The sequence below is a fragment of the Hemicordylus capensis genome, chromosome 2 (assembly GCF_027244095.1).
Source record: "Hemicordylus capensis ecotype Gifberg chromosome 2, rHemCap1.1.pri, whole genome shotgun sequence".
Taxonomy (NCBI): Eukaryota; Metazoa; Chordata; class Lepidosauria; order Squamata; family Cordylidae; genus Hemicordylus; species Hemicordylus capensis.
This window is the reverse complement of record NC_069658.1, coordinates 214,807,506-214,826,710: the sequence shown is the minus strand read 5'-3', so window position 1 is coordinate 214,826,710 and position 19,205 is coordinate 214,807,506. Positions and strand designations below refer to the sequence as shown.

General features: G+C 46.7%; 1 protein-coding gene across 1 annotated transcript; it reads left to right on the top strand.

Moving 5' to 3' along the window:
* The first annotated feature begins 5,939 nt into the window (after positions 1-5,939).
* Positions 5,940-18,515, top strand: LOC128346093 (mast cell protease 1A-like). Its single transcript, XM_053298997.1, has 5 exons — positions 5,940-6,016; positions 11,799-12,000; positions 13,455-13,590; positions 14,924-15,175; positions 17,750-18,515. The coding sequence occupies exons 1-5, from the start codon at positions 5,956-5,958 to the stop codon at positions 17,888-17,890; spliced, it is 792 nt and encodes a 263-aa protein (XP_053154972.1). The 5' UTR covers positions 5,940-5,955; the 3' UTR covers positions 17,891-18,515.
* Positions 18,516-19,205: the final 690 nt, after the last annotated feature.

The following is a 19,205-nucleotide window of genomic DNA, read 5'->3' as shown; positions in this document are numbered from 1 at the left end:
CAAAAGTAGCATTTACTACAGGCCCCACATTTTCGAGGGCCCCGCACTAAATGTTTGCAAGATTTTCTCCTATTCCTATAACCTCCTCTCGTGTCTGGAGATCTCTCTTCCTCTCTGTTTCTGCAATTCACCCTAGGCGGGAAAAGAGCTGTTGTGGTCTTAGTGCTCATCGTCACCCAGCCCTCGCAGCTTCACTCATTCCTGTTGGAAGGGAAAGTTCGCTTTTCTGCCCAGGCAGTGCTCCAAATGGCAAAAAGCTGGGGCTGGCCGCAGCCTGAAGGATAAAGCCTGTCCATTGGAAATTTCTTGTCACGCTCACTTTAGGGCCCCTTTATAACACATGCTACAGGACCCACACTAGCTTAATCCGGCCCTGCCTATCGTCCAGGAATATACAGCATTCCTGTTTAAATCTGTCCTGTGTCAAGCTACACATCACTTCAAGGACATGCTACATCCTTGAAATCTAGGACCAAAAACACAGTGGAATTCTCTGCCACAGGTTGTGGTGATGGCCACTAGCTTGGCTGGCTTTAAAGGGGGCTTAGACAAATTCACGGAGGACAGGTTTATCAGCGGCTACTAGTCTGGTGGCTATAGGCCACCTCCAGCCCCAGAGGCAAGATGCCTCTCAATACCAGTTGCAGGGGAGCAACAGCAGGAGGCTTTATACACAGGGGTTCTAACCCGAATCTACTTCAGAGGAGAGTGTGTGTGTTCACACACCAGCCAAACTTACCGCAAAGTCGCTTCCAGATTCTTGGACCCACTCCGCACACAAATCAGGCTTTGAGATGCAAATTCTATCTTATCTTGATGTGTTTCCAGATTTTTAAAATGCTGCTTTTAAGCTACTGTTTCTGAAAACACCTGAGCGGATAGAGAGAGGCACTGATGTAGAATCATTAGCATGACAAGAGGGATGTTCTCTTTAGAAATGCAGATAATATCACTCTTAAGGAAGCCCTCTCCCCCGCCCCTTCATGGGCTAGAAGGAAAGCATGGAGCATGCCATGTGAACTTGTTTCAAAACAAAAATCCGAGAGCAGAGAGCTGCTTCCCTCAATGCCACGAGTCTAGTTCAAAGTGGCTTCACTCAACATTTACCCCGAAGCATGAAGCTATGTGCGAATAACTCCCTGGAGAGAGGGCACGCCCTCACCTCTTGCCTGTGGGCTTCTCAGAGGCCGCTGGTGGGCTACTGTGAGAAACAGGTTACTGGACTAGATGGGCCTCCTTGGGCCTGATCCAGCAGGGCTGTTCTCATGTAGCTGCATATCTGTCTGGGGATTCTTTTGGTAACATGGTAGGAGGAGACCCAATGCAGATTTGGTCAGTGGTAGGTGGAAGGGGGGTGAGGGCTTTAACCTGTTGCCCTCACCGTGACCCCGATCAGACACTGTCAAATGTGTGTGGGGGGGTCTGTTACATTCTGTGTCAAATGTACCTTAATGCTGATTATCTAGTATTTGCACATCTCTAGATATAGAAACACTCAAAGAATAATTGCCTTCCACCCTGTCAAAGGACGCTGGTAGTGCTCACTTTGCCTAAGAGTTAGGCAGGTCCTGATAAAACCTGAAAATCCATGAAACACCACCCCGCCCCCCGCCCCGCCGAGCAGCAGCTTTCAATACACATTTTCTGACTGTTTTACCTAGCAGGTAAAGATTACTGTGCCTAAGGCACGGGAGCATGGAAGTGGTAATCAGATCACAGTGTGTTATCCATTCAAGATATTAAAACAAACAAACAAAAAAAAACCACCTGCAACTTTTTGGACTCATCCTGCCTAATGCTAAGACCACTCCTGAAAAAAGAGAATAACTCTTAGAAGCAGAACAGGAGACACACTTTCTGAAAGTTTTTATCTAGCGTGGTTGATCTGTACACGACTTTCAACGTCCCTGCCCCAAGGGGCTTACAATATATAATTTGACACAGGGTAGGCAGGGGAAAGAGACAGCAATGAAGGCTGGGTAAGCAGGGGAATTCAACACATTTATTTCAGTTAAAACATAATTAGCTTAATTACACTGGGGCCTGAAGCAGAGAAATGGCACTTAAGTACGGCGAGATGCATTTTGCTCTTACACATTTAAATTATAAGCTTGGGCCAGCCACTTGTCTAACTCCTTTTGTTACTCCACAAAACATCTTGTATGTTGATGGCCCTCTTGTCCTGAAAAGCAGTAGTGGTGGTAACTGTTTTCCCGTTAACAATTCTTACAGATCCTTTGTGTAGTCAGATTGTTGATGGACACGAAGCTATGCCTCTCTCCTGGCCATACATAGCAGCTGTGAAAAGGGGCCAGTTTGGGTTGTGGTGGATCTCAAGCGCCCCCACCCTGCCAGTGGGTCTTGACTGCAGCATACTGCCTGCAGTGAGTACAATGCCAGTTCCTCCCCTTTCTAGTGGCCATAATGGCTGATAGCCATAAAGAATTTTTATTTTTGAATTGGAAAGTCAAAGAGGAGGTGCTATTCTTTGGCCTATATGGAGGAGAAGCCGATTGCTTAAAGAATTTTGAATTATGCAATGATGTGCATGCCAGGAGATTTTACAGACAGGGCTGTTATCCCAAATCTCCTGCGGAAGAGAGTGTGTGCGTTCACACACCAACCAAACGTACCCCGAAGTCCATTCGAGATCCTTGGACCCACACCACACACAAAGCGGGCTTTGTCTTCTGAATTCTAGCTTATCGTGATGTATTCCTGGGTTTTTAAAATGCTGGTTTTAAGGGAGTTTTTCTGAAAACGCCCGGAGCAAAGAGGGAGAGGCACTGAGGTAGAATCATTAACATGCTAAGAAGGATTCAGTCTTTCGGAATGCAGATATAGACTTTAGAAATCTATCTCCCCCCCACCGCCCCCATTGGCTAGAAGGAAAACACAGAGGCATGCAGTGTGAACCTGCACCAAAATAAAACCCGAGAGCAGAGGGGAGGGGCCACTTCCCTCAATGCCACGAGTGCAATTCGAAGTGGCTTTGCTCAACCTCTACCCCAGAGTATGAAACCATGTGCAAATAACTCTCAGAGTAGATAACCTGTAGAAGTGATTGTGTGAAAGCAAGGTAGGAGGAAAAGCTACCCAGGGTTTCCTCCTCCCTTGCTTCCACACAACCAAAAATTGGGAGCACACACAGCTCCCAAACCTGGACAGAACATAGTTTTTGATTGTGCAGTCTCCAAAAAAATCCGTGTGTGGTGTTGGAAATCCCAGCCAGAGGACGGGTAAGTGACCGTGTGTGAGGGGGAATTGGGCATCACATCTATTTATTTTATTTATTTATTTCATTTATTATATATACCGTCTGATATATGCATCCCTAGGTGATGTGCGTACGTTAAAATACAACAAATAAAAAACAGTATAGAATGATTAAAACAATTTTACGATATAAAGACAAACCTTTTAACATGAATTAAAAGCCTGAGAAAAGAGGTGTGTCTTATGGGTCCCCTTAAAAACAGCCAGAGATGGAGAAACTCTGATCTTGATCTGGAGTGCTTTCCAGAGCCCTGTGGCAGCCACAGAGAAGGCCCATAATAAATAAATTATACAATTTTATTTCATTTATAACATTTATATACTGCCCCATATGAAATCTCTGGGCAGATCTTCAGAACTCTGAGCTTTGACAGCCTTCCACTCAAAAGGTCTTCACATCCTCCGCAAGATATTCCTGACTTCCATGTTAGGGCTATCTCCCACTATGACCCCATTACTAAACAGAATTGCTCTCGGATATCATGCCACCCTCTCTATAAATGTAAATATATTTTAAATCACATTCTTGACAAGAGGAAAATGAGGACTAAGGCAGGGCATGGCAGAAGCTTATAAATTAACAAGGATTGATTTGTATGTCTCTTTCACTGTTCCAGAAATCACAGAGTGTGAGAGCTGGAAGGGATCCTAGAGATCTTCTAGTCCAACCCCCCCTGCTCCGTGCCGGAATCTGCTATAGCATCCCTGACAGATGGGCCATCCAGCCCATCAGTCAACGACCCTTGTAGCTGAATGGATGGGCATATTTTCCCCCAAGTGATTTCTATCTCTTTCCCATAGCCCTGATTGGATTGCTGACACAGGGCCTATTCCTGATCTGCTTCCAGACCTATTCAAGATACTGTTGTGCTGCTAATATTTTGTGAAGTTCCTGTAACCCTTGCGAATTCCCTCCTTGCCCCCTCCCCACGACCCTGCTCCAGAATACGTTAGCTGTGACTAAGGCTCTTTGGTAGGGCTTAAGTTGACTAATTCATCTCCTTGGTTTCAATGGTGCTCAGTCATGACTGACCAATCTGGTTGCTCCCGGTTACTTCTAAACTATAAGTGAACGGGAACAACCAGACTGTATACTCGGCTTATGAAAAAATAGTTCTCAAAAGCAGTTTGCATAGTAAACGAAATGAAAAGATGGTTCTCTGCCCCAAAGAGCTTCCAATCTAGAAAGAGACACCAGCAACAGCTACGAGAGGGGCATTGTGCTGGGCTGGAAAGGCACAGTTGCTTCCCACTTGCTCAATAGAAGAGAGCCCCCACTTTCAAAGGTACCTCCTTGACCAGTTGGCACAGATGAACCTCAAAACTGTGGGTCACAACAGGGCCTGAAGATGATTCCCTGCCCTCAAAGGACTTACAATCTAGAAACACAAGGAAAATATCAGCGACAGCTGCTGGTGGGGTGGGACGCTATGCTGGGCTGAAGAGGGACAGTTGCTCCCCTCTTCTAAACAGAAGACCACTACCTCCTCCTCCTCCTCCTCTTCTTCTACTACTTATATAACGCTTTTCAACAAAAGTTTGCAAAGCGGTTTGCATAGAAAAATAAATAATAAGATGATCCCCTATCCCAAATGGCTCACAATCTAAAAATAAACATAAAGGTAGACACCAACAGTAGCCACTGGAGGGATGCTGTGCTGGGGCTGGAGAGGGCCAGTTGCTCTCCCCCTGCTAAATATAAGAGAATCACCACTTTTAAAAGGTGCCTCTTTGCTCAGTTAGCAGAGGTCTCTTTGATTTCACTTGTAAAGCTACCTCCATGCTGACAAAGCAGCCACGACCCTGAGCTCTGTGTGCCACCAGAGCACCCGAAGATAATTCCTTGTCCCAAAGGGAAATCGCGGTCTAGAATCACGAGGCAGACACCAGCAGGAGACATGAGAAGGGATGCAGACGACTACCGTATTTTACGGACTATAAGACGCTACGGACTATAAGACGCACCTTAATTTTAATCCAGTTTTTCAGAGTTTTAACATATTAAACTGTTAAAACATATAAGACGCTCCTGAATTTTGGCGGATATTTTTTGAGGAAAAAAGTGAGTCTTATAGTCCATAAAATACGGTAATTAATTTCAGAGAAAGATGGCTGTGATGAAACAAAATAAGAGAAAGTCACACGTTTGCATGAATATATTCAGGGGGCAGAAACTTCACTAGCTGGATGTCAATGTTGCCTACACAGCAGGCTTCGGATCTGGCACATTAGCCGCAGGGTATAAAGCTGAAGCCACCTTGCTAAAGCTAAGTAGAGCTGGATCTGGTCAGTGCCTAGATGGGCGGCCACTGGTGTGCTACCTTTAATTCCATGAGGCAAGATACGAATGCAGTAAATAAAATACACCCTGCTGCCTGGATCCCAGCACAATAAATTGCATGCATGTGCAAGCACACACACACACAACACACACACAAAACACACACACACACACATACACACACTATCAGATTGCCATTTAAAGAAGGACTATTCCATGTGACCACCCAAAAAGATGGCACACAAGTTAAGCTGCCTGAAATCCTGCGATTAGATTGCACGTGCAGCCCTTGCGGCTTCCTTGCGGGTGAGTCAAGTTGAAGGGTCGCTATAAATCCAATGAGGTGGAGCAGCTGAAGTCTTAAGCACTTTCCCGCCTGGGAAAAACTGGACATCGAGATGAGCCAACTCCTCTGGCCTCTTCTGCTCCTGCTGTTGTTCTCCTCGCAGGCCCAGCCTGGTAAGTTGTGATGAAAACTTGTGAGCTCATTTCTGCCATCGGAATGGGCCAAGGGAATATTTTCTTGTCTTACTCTAAACATGCTATGGGGCAAGAGTCCCAGGTGAAGGCAGGCATAAGAACCTGAGTCCAGCTGGATCAGACCAAATCTAGTGTAACATGCCATTTCCCAGCAACTAGATTCCTCTAGGAAGCAATAACCCACAGCTGGCGTTGACCACGATTCAGAGGTAGACTGCCTTGGGACATGGGTGTTCTACTTAGCTATAGGATTGCTCATCTTCTGGGTAGCGCTGCTGCCACTAGGGGTGTGGCTATAATTGAGCAGATGGGTTCAAAGAACCCGCCCCCCACCTCCTCCACTCCCTATTTTCTTCATTATCTCCTTCACTCCAAGGGGCCCCTGGGGATAGGGGTGAACACAGGCCCCCTCTCCCCTAGCGAAATTCCTGGCCGCCACAACACAGGCTCTTCGACCCTCCGAGACAAATATTATTATTATTATTTTACATTTTATATCCCGCTCTTCCTCCAAGGAGCCCAGAGCGGTGTACTACATACTTAGGTTCCTCCTCAGTCACAACAACCCTGTGAAGCAGGTTAGGCTGAGAGAGAAGTGGCTAGCCCAGAGTCACCCAGCAAGTCTCATGGCTGAATGGGGATTTGAACTCGGGTCTCCCCGGTCCTAGTCCAGCACTCTAACCACTACACCACCCTGGCTATCACAGGTCTTATGAAAGACTTGCAACAGAGCTTATTGATTCTATATTATAATTCTCCAGTATGATAAGTTACTGTGGCCTGTAGTTTGGCGAAACACTTCTGATGAACGTGGGAGAGGAAAGGAAGCACTCTAGCAACTTGGTAACACTGAAGAAACAGGTTTTATTCTATGTTAACTTGTTCAGACGACATTGAGCCAGTTCTTATAAATGCAATGCTATCAACATAAAAACTGATAACTTAAAACATGTTGAAGTTTTATGAGGTTTTAATGGTAAGATTCCTTCTCTGTGATTTTCTGTTTTAGGGTTAAGGTGACTTGCTTGTTTATTTATTATTTATTTATCATATCTATATACCACCTGATACAGTATGTGTATCTCTGGGCTGTGTTCACAATTTAAAGCACAACCAATATAAAGCAGAGTAAAAAAAAACAATTTAAACAATTTCACAGAATAGCAATAGCAATAGCACTTACATTTATATACCGCTCTATAGCCGGAGCTCTCTAAGCGGTTTACAATGATTTAGCATATTGCCCCCAACATTCTGGGTACTCATTTTACTGACCTCGGAAGGATGGAAGGCTGAGTCAACCTTGAGCCCCTGGTCAGGATCGAACTTGTAACCTTCTGGTTACAGGGTGGCAGTTTTACCACTGCGCCACCAGGGGAATAAAAAGTTTAAACAATTTCATGAGATAAAAACAATTAAGCCATTTAATTAGATACTGTTTTAATTTTGTTTTAATAGTTTTCACTTTTAAATTTTAATTGTTGAAATGTTTTAATCTTTTTATTGGTTGTTTTTATTCTCTTGTAAAATGCCCAGGAACTTGCGTTTTGGGCGGAATAAAAATATGTTAAATAAATACATACATACATACATACATACATACATACAAATTAATTTCTGTTAAAAGCCTGAGAAAACAGGTGGGTCTTGAGAGTCTTTGTTTTGCTTCTCACTGATTGTGAGAAGAGCTTCACAGTTTTCTGATCCAACATTTTTTTAACCCATCCAATCATTACAAATAAAAATTCCCTCCATTTTTCAAAATCTCTTTTCCCTCTAAAATAAAACTGCCAAACTGACGTTCTAACTGTGAAAACACACACACACACACACACACACACACACACACACTTTTGACCCTGCCAGGTTTTTTCATGCATAGGGATTTGCAAACACAGCAATCCGATTCACAATAATGCAGAGGTTTTTAAGAATCTTAATGCAATTTATAACTTATTTTTAATACAAGGGAAGTAAGAAGTGGGGTCCCCCAGGGATCGGTACTGGGACCGGTGCTTATTAATTTATTCATAAATGATCTAGAAGCAGGGGTAAGCAGCGACGTGGCCAAATTTGCAGATGATACCAAACTCTTCCGGGTAGTAAAAGCCAAAATGGATTGTGAGCAGCTCCAAAAGGATCTCTCCAAACTGGGGGAGTGGGCGACAAAATGGCAAAAGCGGTTCAGTGTTAACAAGTGTAAAGTGATGCACATTGGGACAAAAAAACCCAACTTCAAGTATATGCTGATGGGATCCGAGCTGTCGGTGACAGATCAGGAGAGGGATCTTGGGGTCATGGTGGACAGCTTGTTGAAAGTGTCGACTCAATGTGCGGCAGCTGTGAAAAAGGCCAATTCCATGCTAGGGATCATTAGGAAGGAGATTGAAAATAAAACGGCTAATATTATAATGCCCTTATACAAAACTATGGTGCGACCACACTTGGAGTACTGCGTACAATTCTGGTCACCACATCTTAAAAAGGACATTGTTGAACTGGAAAAGGTGCAAAAGAGGGCAACCAAGATGATCAGGGGTCTAGAGCACCTTTCTTATGAGGCAAGACTAAAACACCTGGGGCTTTTTAGTTTAGCAAAAAGAAGACTGCAGGGAGACCTGATAGAGGTCTATAAAATCATGCATGGTTTGGAGAAATTGGAGAGAGAGAAATTCTTTTCCCTCTCACACACACTAGAACCAGGGGTCACTCCATGAAACTGATTGCCAGGAGGTCTAGGACCAACAAATGGAAGTACTTTTTCACACAACGCGTGATCCACTTGTGGAACTCTCTGCCACAGGACATGGTGACAGCCCACAACCTGAATGGCTTTAAGAGGGGTTTGGATAACTTCATGGAGGAGAGGTCCATCAAAGGCTACTAGTCGGAGGGCTGTGGGCCACCTCCAGTCTCAAAGGCAGGATGCCTCTGAGAACCAGTTGTAGGGGAGTAATGGCAGGAGAGAGGGCACACCCTCAACTACTGCCTGTGGCTTCCAGCGACATCTGGTGGGCCACTGTGAGAAACAGGATGCTGGACTAGATGGGCCTTGGGCCTGATCCAGCAGGGCTGTTCTTATGTTTTTATTTCCAAAAAAGAAGAGGTTTTGGAATATTAATGCAACAACAATACAGGGGATTATTTACCAAGAGGGTCTAGCCTTCATTCCTGCACACTCCGCCAGAGCATTGATGCTGGTCTCACCCACTCTCATTTCCCCCTTCCTTTGATAGCTTCCCACAAATGACCCAACGTCAGCTTTTGCTCACAAGCTCACTGGAGTAACTTTTTCGTTTTTCTCCCAAATCTTCCAGCAACGGATAGGCAGCATCTTAGAGGGGCGTTAAAAAAAGAGAGTAGACAAATTAATGGAGAGCTATCAATGGCTCATCAATAGAAACCCCATGTTCAGGAGCAGAATACCTTTTAAGCCCAGACTCTAGAGACAAAAGACAGGGGAAAGCTTTGCCTTCCTGCCCTACAAGTAAGGATTTTCATGGGATCATTGAATTATAGTGTTGGAAGGGAGCCTGGAGGTCTTCCAGTCCATCCCCTTGTTCAGTGCAGGTATTGGCTACAGCATCCATGACAGGTGACCCTCCAGCCTCTGTTTGGAAACCTCCAGCAAAGGGTGGTCCACCACTGCATGAGGCAGGCTGTTCCACTGTCTAACAGCTCATACAGTTAGGCAATCCCTCCCAATGTCTAGCTCAAATCTGTTTCCTTGTCATTTTGTCCAGCTGGGTCTCATCCTGACCTCAAGAAAAGAGAACGACTACTACTAGTAGTTAAATGCCACTTTTCAACAGAAGTTCTCAAAGTTTACAGAGAAAAATAAGCCCACTCTGCCCTCCACGTGACAGCCCCGCAGATATCTGAAGGCAGCTCCTGTATCTCCCTTTGGTCTTCTCCTGAGAAAACAGGATAACCGGCAGTCCCTTGGAGAGAGGGCACGATGCACATTTTTTTGGAAGGCATTATTATTTATCTAGGACAATCGCTTTGCAAAGCAGAAAAGGATAGATCTGTACCCTAAGGGCTTTGCTATTATAATTTGATACAGAATAGACAGAGGAAGGGACGAGAAGTGGAGGAAGGGTAAACAGGAGAAAAATACACATTTATTCCAGTTACGCTGACTGAGCTGCTTTACACGGGGCTGGAGGAGATGAGCTATTTATTTATTTTAAATGTTTATACCCTGCCCTTCCAGTATACTACTGCTCAGGGCGGCTCACAACATCAACAAAACAGATACAGTATAAAGTAAAATTTTAATAAAGTTAAACAAGTGTATAAGACCAAGCTAAAACCACATTTAAAATTACACTTTTTTCTTAAAATTAAAAGTTAATAAAAAGCTAAACAACAACAACAACAACAACAACTAGGGGAGGGGGAGCATGGTAAAGCTCTTCCTGGAGGGTGTTCCAAAGTGGAGGGTCCACAACTGAAAGGACCCTGTCTCTAGCCCCCGCCTACCGGATCTCCCTGGCAGGTTCATATGGGCAAATGCGGGCAAACAGGTACCCCGGCCCCAAGCCATGTACAGCTATAAACGTCAAGACTAGGACCTTGAATGTAGCCCGGAAGCGGACCAGTAACCAAGGAAGCTGCCGCAGGTTGGTTGTGGCACTCATGAAGCGACTTGCGCCCACGAGCATCCTTGCAGCAGCATTCTGGACCAGCTGAAGCTTCCAAGCCGCCTTCAAGGGCAGCCCCATGTAGAGCATATTACAGTAGTCCAATCTGAACTTAACCAAACCATGAGTGACTGAAGTCAGGTCCGACTTCTCCAAGTAAGGTCGCAGCTGGCGCACCTCTGCACATCACCACTACCTGTGCCTCCAAGGACAGCATTGGGTCCAAAGCACCCTCAAGCTGCAGACTTTGCCTTTCAGAGGAAGGGGCTATTCACACGATTGTAGAAAATCGAGCTAGCCTCCGCTAGCCCAGCTTTCTACAACCGTGAGAACCACCTGGCTCGGCTGCGAGCCCGGAGGTTCTTAAGAGGGTCACCCGCTTCTCTAGCCCGGTGCTTAAACCGGGTTTGCAGAGTGGGCGCTCTGCAGACCCAGTTTTTGAAATCGTGAGTAGCCATGAAGTGGCTCCGCGCTGTGGCTACTCACGAGGAGACCCCCGACCGGGAGGCTGAAAAGCAGCCTCCCGGCTCAGGGGTCTCTCTACACTTGCGCAGGGCATACTGAAGCTTCCAGGAGCCGCGCGCCCCATGATCCTCCCAGCCCCTCCCAGCTCCGTAACGGAGCCGATGGTCCAGGGCCGTCTGTGGGGTCGTCTGTGGGGTCGTCTGGTCGTTTGTGGGGAGATCCGGCTTAATCTGCCCTCCCCTCAAACCCTCCCCTCAGACCCGCCTCGTTGTGTGACTCCGTTCAAGACCAGAATTACCTCACTAGCTGGATGATCAGTTTCACCAACCCAGAGCACTTCCGTCTTATCTGGATTAAGTTTCAGCTTCTTTGCCCCCATCCATTCCAGAACAGGATGGTTCTGGCTTGGACGAACTGAAGCTTAAGTATGCTGCATTGCATCTGTTCACACTCTCATCCTCTGACCTTCTTGCTTCCCTTCCCTTAACTCTTTAATGCATTGGGAAAACTGATGATTGTATGTTCCTTGGGGCAGCAACCTATCTAATTTTGCATGTGCTATTCTACAAATCGTCTGGTACGCTGATGGCCATCTAGAACCAACAAGCAGGAATATGGGACTCACTGACCGTTGATCATGGTTCCCATAGATCGTCAGAGGAGTCGAATAATTGGTGGCCATGAAGCTAAACCCCACTCCATAGATCGTCAGAGGAGTCAAATAATTGGTGGCCATGAAGCTAAACCCCACTCCAGACCCTACATGGCTTCCCTGAAGAGGGGTATCCAGTTAAACTGTGGCGGATTTCTAGTGGCACCCCAATGGGTCATGACTGCAGCACATTGCATGGGGTGAGTAGCAGTCATGATTTCCGATATACCAATGAGGACACAATTAAATTACTGGAAGGGTCAAAGGGGCAGGTGCTATTCTTTTGCACATCTGGTGGGAAAGCCTATTGGTTAGAGCAGGAGTTGTCCAATGTGGGTCTCCCACATTTTCAAACATCTGGGTCCCCCAGATGGTTGGGCTGCAACTTCCATAACTCCCACCACAAAGGCTGAAGGGATGGGGCTGCAGCTCAGTAGCAGAGCCCCTGTTTTGCAGTAAGAGGGTTCCAGGTTCCGTCCTTGGCTGGCTGCAGTTGATCCCATTAGGGCTGGGAAGGACTCTGGCCTGAAACCTTGAAGGACTGCAACCCCCCCCCCCCACCACAAGGGCCAAAGCTCGGTGGTAGAATCCCTGCTTTGCAAGCATGTTGGGAAAGCCCCAGGTGCGATTCCTGGCATTTCCAGGTAGGGCAGGGAAAGACTCGTAAGATGACTTCAGCTAAGGACTGGAGATGCTGATAACACATTGATTTGTTGGACCACACCTATTGCGGCTTATCAGAGTTCACAGGCCTGGTGGCAGCAGGCAGGAATTGTCCCCTTTGCTAAGCAGGGCCTGCCCTGGTTTGTATTTGAATGGGAGACTGAATGTGAGCACTGGAAGATATACCTCTTAGGGGATGGAGCCACTCTGGGAAGAGCACCTGTACGCTTGCATGCAGAAGGTTCCAAGTTCCCTCTCTGGCAACATCTCCAAGACAGGACTGGGAGAGACACCTGCCTGAAACTTTGGAGAATTGGTAGACCAGTCATTGTAGACCGCCAGATCTTGCTGAACTATAACTCCCATCCCCCCAGCCACAGTAAATTGTGATTCAACCTGAGCAGGATCTAAAATTAACTGAGCAGACATCAAATAACTTGTGTTGTGTACAGATGCAGATGAGCACACCTTAGATGGAGCACTGCCTGGAACCCTGGGAAAGGCTGCAAGGCCGAGTAGACTGTACCTACTCAGCAGAACAGAGATCCATATGTTCACCAGGATCGACTCTTTTGCAGCACTGAGGGACAACACCTTCATCCACATTAGAGGGGAAATACCTAGAGATTGACTCCAAGACCCTCCCAGCTCTGACATAGGAACAAAGGAAACTGCCATATACTGAGTCAGACCATTGGTCTATCTAGCTCAGTATTGTCTTCACAGACCGGCAGCGGCTTCTCCAAGGTTGCAGGCAGGAGTCTCTCTCAGCCCTTTCTTGGAGATGCTGCCAGGGAGGGAACTTGGAACCTAGATGCTCTTCCCAGAGCGACTCCATCCCCGAAGGGGAATATCTTCCAGTGCTCACACATCAAGTCTCCCTTTCATATGCAACCAGGGTGGACCCTGCTTAGCTAAAGGCACAAGTCATGCTTGCTACCACAAGACCAGCTCTCCTCTCCTGACATATGCACCCATGCTCCACTTCCAGAGATATTACTGTCATCTTGGGAGCGCACAATGTCTACCACATCGAAGACTCTCAGCAAGTGATTGGCGTTCAGTCTTACTTCAGGCATCCAGAATATGACCGGTGGACCACCGCAAATGATATTCTCCTGCTTAAGGTATCATAGTCCACGCCCCCTGAGGGCAGGGGGACAGGGAACTTCCTGTATAGTACACAAATAGACTAACACACAATTTGGGGTCCAAATTCTGCCCCCAAGGCAGCCATTTCCCAGGTACCTGCATCATGAAATCTAGGCAAGCATAGCATAGCATGCACACCTGCTAACTGAGCAAAGAGACCCCTTGCCAAAGTGGTGATTCTCTTTATTGAGTGGGGGAGAGCAAATGGCCCTCTCCATCCCCAGCACAGCATCCCTCCAGTGGCTGTTGCTGGTGTCTACCTTTTAGATTGTGAGCCCTTTGGTGACAGGTAGCCATCTTTATGTGTTTATTTATTTTTCTCTATGTAAATCACTTTGAGAAATTTCATTGAAAAGGAAGTATATAAATATTCTTCATATTCACCTCTGATTTTTTGTGGGGCAAACAGCAGCCATATTGACGGTCCCATAGATAGTGGTAGCACTTAGATTCAAGTTCCCCCCTTCGTTCATGGTAACCAGAAAAAAACGCACATGAAAAAAGCCCACAAGAAAATTGTGCACACTAAAAATCCCACTGTCATAAAAGCGTACAAGAAAAATGCACACAGAGAGCATTGCTCACACGGAAAAATGCACACATGGAAAATTACTCACACGGAAAAATGCCCATATGGAAAAATGCCCACATGGAAAAATACGCCCCTATATACTATGCTCCACCACAATAATTTTTCTGTGTGGGCATTTTAACATGTGGGCATTTTTCAGTGTGAGCAATTTTCCGTGTGGGTAATTTTCTCCCTCAGAAGCAGAAAGGGTTGTGACTGTCTTGAGGGAGTATTCTTCAGCTGAGAAATTTCCCGCTCCTTTTGTCCTATCCTTCCTCCTCGCCACTGAGTTTCATTAGCTCCGCCTGCCTGCCTGTTAACTGCACTCTGGGTCTGTGAACATTCTGCACCATTAAGTTACATTGGGGCAGTTTGGGAATTTTCAGCCCTTTCAGATACTGGGGAAACCAATGCATCTGCAGGTTACCCTAATTCTGCTGGAACCTCCTAATCAGCCACAGGTGTTCTGGTTTTGTGTCCAAAAGGAACCAGATGGTTTGGAAATAGTTATAAGAAGAGAGCCCATGAGGATTATTGACACCTTAACCCCCACCTGCAGTTTGGCTCCCAGTTGCACATTTCTGCAGTCACCAGGACTAGAAACCTGCTTATTTTTAATAAAAACCTAGTTCCCTGCATTTCCTCTTGCCTGCAAGGAGTTCCCAGATCCCCCTAGGAGCCTCCTACAGCAATAATGGATCATTCCATCTTCCTGCCTGTTCTTCTCCTTTTCCCAGCTGACCTCAAAGGCCACTCTAAATAAGTATGTCCAAGTTGTGCCCTTGCCAAAGTCGACCAGCGACCTCCCCACTGGCACACCCTGCAGCACAGCTGGATGGGGCCTCATCGATGAAAACCAGGCCACGGAGAAGCTCTACGAGACTAACATCACCATCTACAATCGTAAAAAATGTAAGATTCTCTTCCCAGAACTGGATGATGGGATGATCTGCGCAGGCAGTGACCACCAGCTGCGAGACTCAAGCCAGGTCAGTATCATCAGAATCACATTAGCTTACCAAATTAAAAGCAATAGTTTTGAAGCAAGAAGCAAGAAGCATACCTGTTGAGTTTTAGAAGTGATTGTAGCGGATTACAGCCTTTGTCTCAGAAAAAGCTCATGTGAGGGACAGAAATACTGAATCATCCCTGTTGAGCTGCCTTGAAATGCTTCTCCTAAAACTATTCTATATTCCCGGTTTAAAATGCTGCCGCCGCCGCCACCACCCACTTTTGTCTACAGAAACTCTCTGGGCTTGGGGTGGGATAATCCCAGAGAAAACTTTCTTAATTTGGCTCTTGGACAAGTACAAAAATCTTCAACATGTAAGACTACATGATAGCTGATAAACTGATAGCTGCTGAACATTAGAGGACATGTTTGCACCAGAGAAATCTTCCTTCATTCCATCCCTTTTCCTGAGTTAAAAACCAATTCAAAGAGGTTTGTAAAAAGAAAAGATCAGTTTTATTCAATTACTACAGACTGCTTCCATCTGAGGCTTTCTCAGCATTTAGATACAGTTAAAAATACTTAGTAAGATTACAAAAATAGGTTGACTTAATGCACACTTAAATGTTTACAGAGGCTTTTGCAACACCCTAGGTGTATTGAGCATAGGCTGGTGTTTCTTATTTCAATTATGTTGCAGGTAAATTATAATAGAACAGTATCCAGAATATGCAGAGCACACACATCAAAGAAATATAACATCCCTAACACAAAGTCTGACTAAATAAACTTTTCCCTAGATTAAACTTCCCTTTTCATTGAACTCACCAAACTCCTGATGAGACTTCAAGCCTCCTGTAATCCCGTCTTCCCAGGTTTTACAGTTATCTTCCTGCAACCAGGTTTTACAGTTATCCTCCTGGAACCTCGACGGCCACATGTCCTCCTGTGCACCTCCAGCCTAGCCTCTTCCTTTCTTGTTCTCAGAATCCCCAGCATCAGCTCTCTAGGTCCCCTCTGCTAACCTGGTGGACTGATTGGGCGATCTCTGTAGGTCACCAGACTGTCAGTCAAGACAAGGGTTCACTTCCGGTTAACGCTTTAGAGGGAGGGGAGGCTAATCACTACAGTTATCTTGGCAATCCTCATCTTAGAAGAGGCATTCCCTTCTGTGAAAAAGAAGAGAAGGAATGCCTCTCCTAAGGCAACACGTGCCATCTCATACATATACTGTGGCCAGAACCATCTTAGAAGAGGCATTCCCTTCTGTGTGCGAGAAAACTGGCATTTGTTAGCTGCGCACATTTTTGTGGACATATTAAAGAGAGATCCCCTTCCAAGAGAGAAAAAGGGAGAAACTTCTCTTAAGATGGTGCTCTCCATCAGTAATTTGTATTAAAGAGAGCAGGTTGGTAGTCTTTTTAAATCTATTCTGCTGCAATTAACTGTGGCCTCTTCTTAGCCTTTTCTAATATATATTATATTTAAAAATCAAACATCATTGAACTGATTAACGCTCCAGCCCTAGTTGTAAAGTACTCAGAAAGCAGATTTGGGGAGTTGATACTCTACTATCATTCCCTTGAGTTTAAACAACCAAGGTTTACTTTTTTAAAAAGTGTCTCCCGAAAAGTATACAGAAGGAACTCAAAACCTTAACTGTCAACAATAGAAATCTGAGCTTAGACATTTGCAGAAATGGTCCTTCACATTTTAGTTTTGGGGAAAGCGTTTGGGAGAATTTCCATTTACTGTTAGCCAAGCCAAGATGTGTCTTTAAAGCAGCTGTGGCAGACCTAGCCCCGGAGAGAGTGTTCTCCAAATCAAGATCCCTTGATGTCCTTGCCCTGCAAGTGGCAATATTGGCCCTTGAAAGAACCAGCAAGTTTCCGGGGTGGGTGGGCTTGGGTTCAAGGAATGGAGGGCAGTGTTCCCTCTAACAGGGATTCCCAGATGTTGTTGACTACAACTCCCAGCATCCCCAGCTGCAGTGGCTTTCGCTTGGGGATTGTGGGAGTTGTAGTCAACAACATTTGGGAATTCCTGTGAGAGGGAGCCCACAAAACCATACTCTGTTCATTGAAGCTGTACAACTATGCCACACGTGTCCTTATCAGTCACCAGGTAATGCATCTTTTCACAATACCTTGCCTGCAGGTGGAACAAACAATACTGTACACAAACACACACACACACACACACACACATTGCATACTTGCAAAGAACAACTTCTAACAATTCATTTTGAATGACTGGGAAACCAGCTTTTGCCTTCCTCCACCAGCAATGGGACTGGGGACACAACCAACCGGGCCAGTAGTAGTTTCCCAGCAACCCTTGGCATCTCGTAGCTGGAGCAAGCCACGGAAAAGGGTCCATGGGCCAGGGGAAAGGGGGCAGCCGGGTTTTTCTGCCCTACTAGTCTAGAGGCTTCTTGCTCAGAGCTGCTGCCTCTCTTGTCTGAAGGCGGCTATGCAGGCTGCGGGATGCACCACAGAGTCCTCCCCTAGGCTCAGGGTGAGCCCAGGCGATGGGGTTCAAATCCAGGGCCCCGGCCAGCTGGCTCCCCATCTCCTCTGGGCTCCTACCGATCTTTCTTCTCTCTCCCCAGGGGGATTCCGGGGGTCCCATGGTCTGCGGCGGTGTGGTGCATGGAATCGTCTCGTTCGGCTATGACTTCCCGCCTGGGGTGTACGCGCGTGTTGCCCACTACCTGCCCTGGATCAAGGAAGTCATGGGGCCCGACCTGTGAAAAGGAGCACTATTGATCTGGGCTGGGGGGCCGCCATGTCTTTCATTTGTGGAATGTGTGGCTTGGCTTGCCTTCTGCTACTTCTCCCACCCGCAAGAGGCTCTGTTGCAAAACAACACAAGCCACACAATCGGAATGAGCCAGTCCACGGGAGGTTTACTATGCAATTGCTATTTTATTGCACCTACACGGGCACCTCATCCCTTCCTGCACCCAGAGAAAGTTCCTCAGCCTTGTCCCGCCCTATCCTGCCCTACCCTTACTTCCCCATATTTACACCCCTACTTCCCCATGCACCCCTTCCCCATGCTTCCACCCTTACTTCCCCAGACGCCCCTTCCCCATGCTTCCACCCTTACTTCCCCAGACGCCCCTTCCCCATGCTTCCACCCTTACTTCCCCAGACGCCCCTTCCCCATGCTTCCACCCTTACTTCCCCAGACGCCCCTTCCCCATGCTTCCACCCTTACTTCCCCAGACGCCCCTTCCCCATGCTTCCACCCTTACTTCCCCAGACGCCCCTTCCCCATGCTTCCACCCTTACTTCCCCAGACGCCCCTTCCCCATGCTTCCACCCTTACTTCCCCAGACGCCCCTTCCCCATGCTTCCACCCTTACTTCCCCAGACGCCCCTTCCCCATACTTCTACCCTTACTTCCCCATACGCCCCTTCCCCATGCTTCCACCCTTACTTCCCCAGACGCCCCTTCCCCATGCTTCCACCCTTACTTCCCCAGACGCCCCTTCCCCATGCTTCCACCCTTACTTCCCCAGACGCCCCTTCCCCATGCTTCCACCCTTACTTCCCCAGACGCCCCTTCCCCATGCTTCCACCCTTACTTCCCCAGACGCCCCTTCCCCATGCTTCCACCCTTACTTCCCCAGACGCCCCTTCCCCATACTTCTACCCTTACTTCCCCAGACGCCCCTTCCCCATACTTCCACCCTTACTTCTCCATACGTCCCTTCCCATGACCTTTCCTCCTCCCATCTTTAACACACTCACGTGCCCCAGAGCCTTCTTCCTTAAACGATTCTCCATCCACTCTCTCTTCCTGCCCCATATGCCTGGAACAACCTCCCAGCACACCTATATTGGTGCTACCCACTCAACACGCCTTTCAAAACCTTCTTTGGCCTCAGCTGGGTGGTAGCACACAGGCTGAGCACTCTTCTTGCATTCCTCCGTCGTCACCCATTCAAAACCTCCTATAAGCTTGCCGATTGACTGATGAATTGTTACGGGTAGCACAATTTTTTTTTTTAAGGATCCCGTGTCTCTCTTGTGCGTTTTACTTTCTGCAACGATTAAAAA

What these genes read in the sequence shown, in the direction of transcription:
- LOC128346093 (XM_053298997.1), top strand. Translation starts at nt 5,956, where the DNA reads ATGAGCCAACTCCTCTGGCCTCTTCTGCTCCTGCTGTTGTTCTCCTCG. An exon ending in CTCCTCGCAGGCCCAGCCTG is followed by an intron (nt 6,017 to 11,798) that starts GTAAGTTGTGAT and finishes TGGTTCCCATAG; the next exon opens with ATCGTCAGAGGAGTCGAATA. An exon ending in ATGATATTCTCCTGCTTAAG is followed by an intron (nt 13,591 to 14,923) that starts GTATCATAGTCC and finishes TCCTTTTCCCAG; the next exon opens with CTGACCTCAAAGGCCACTCT.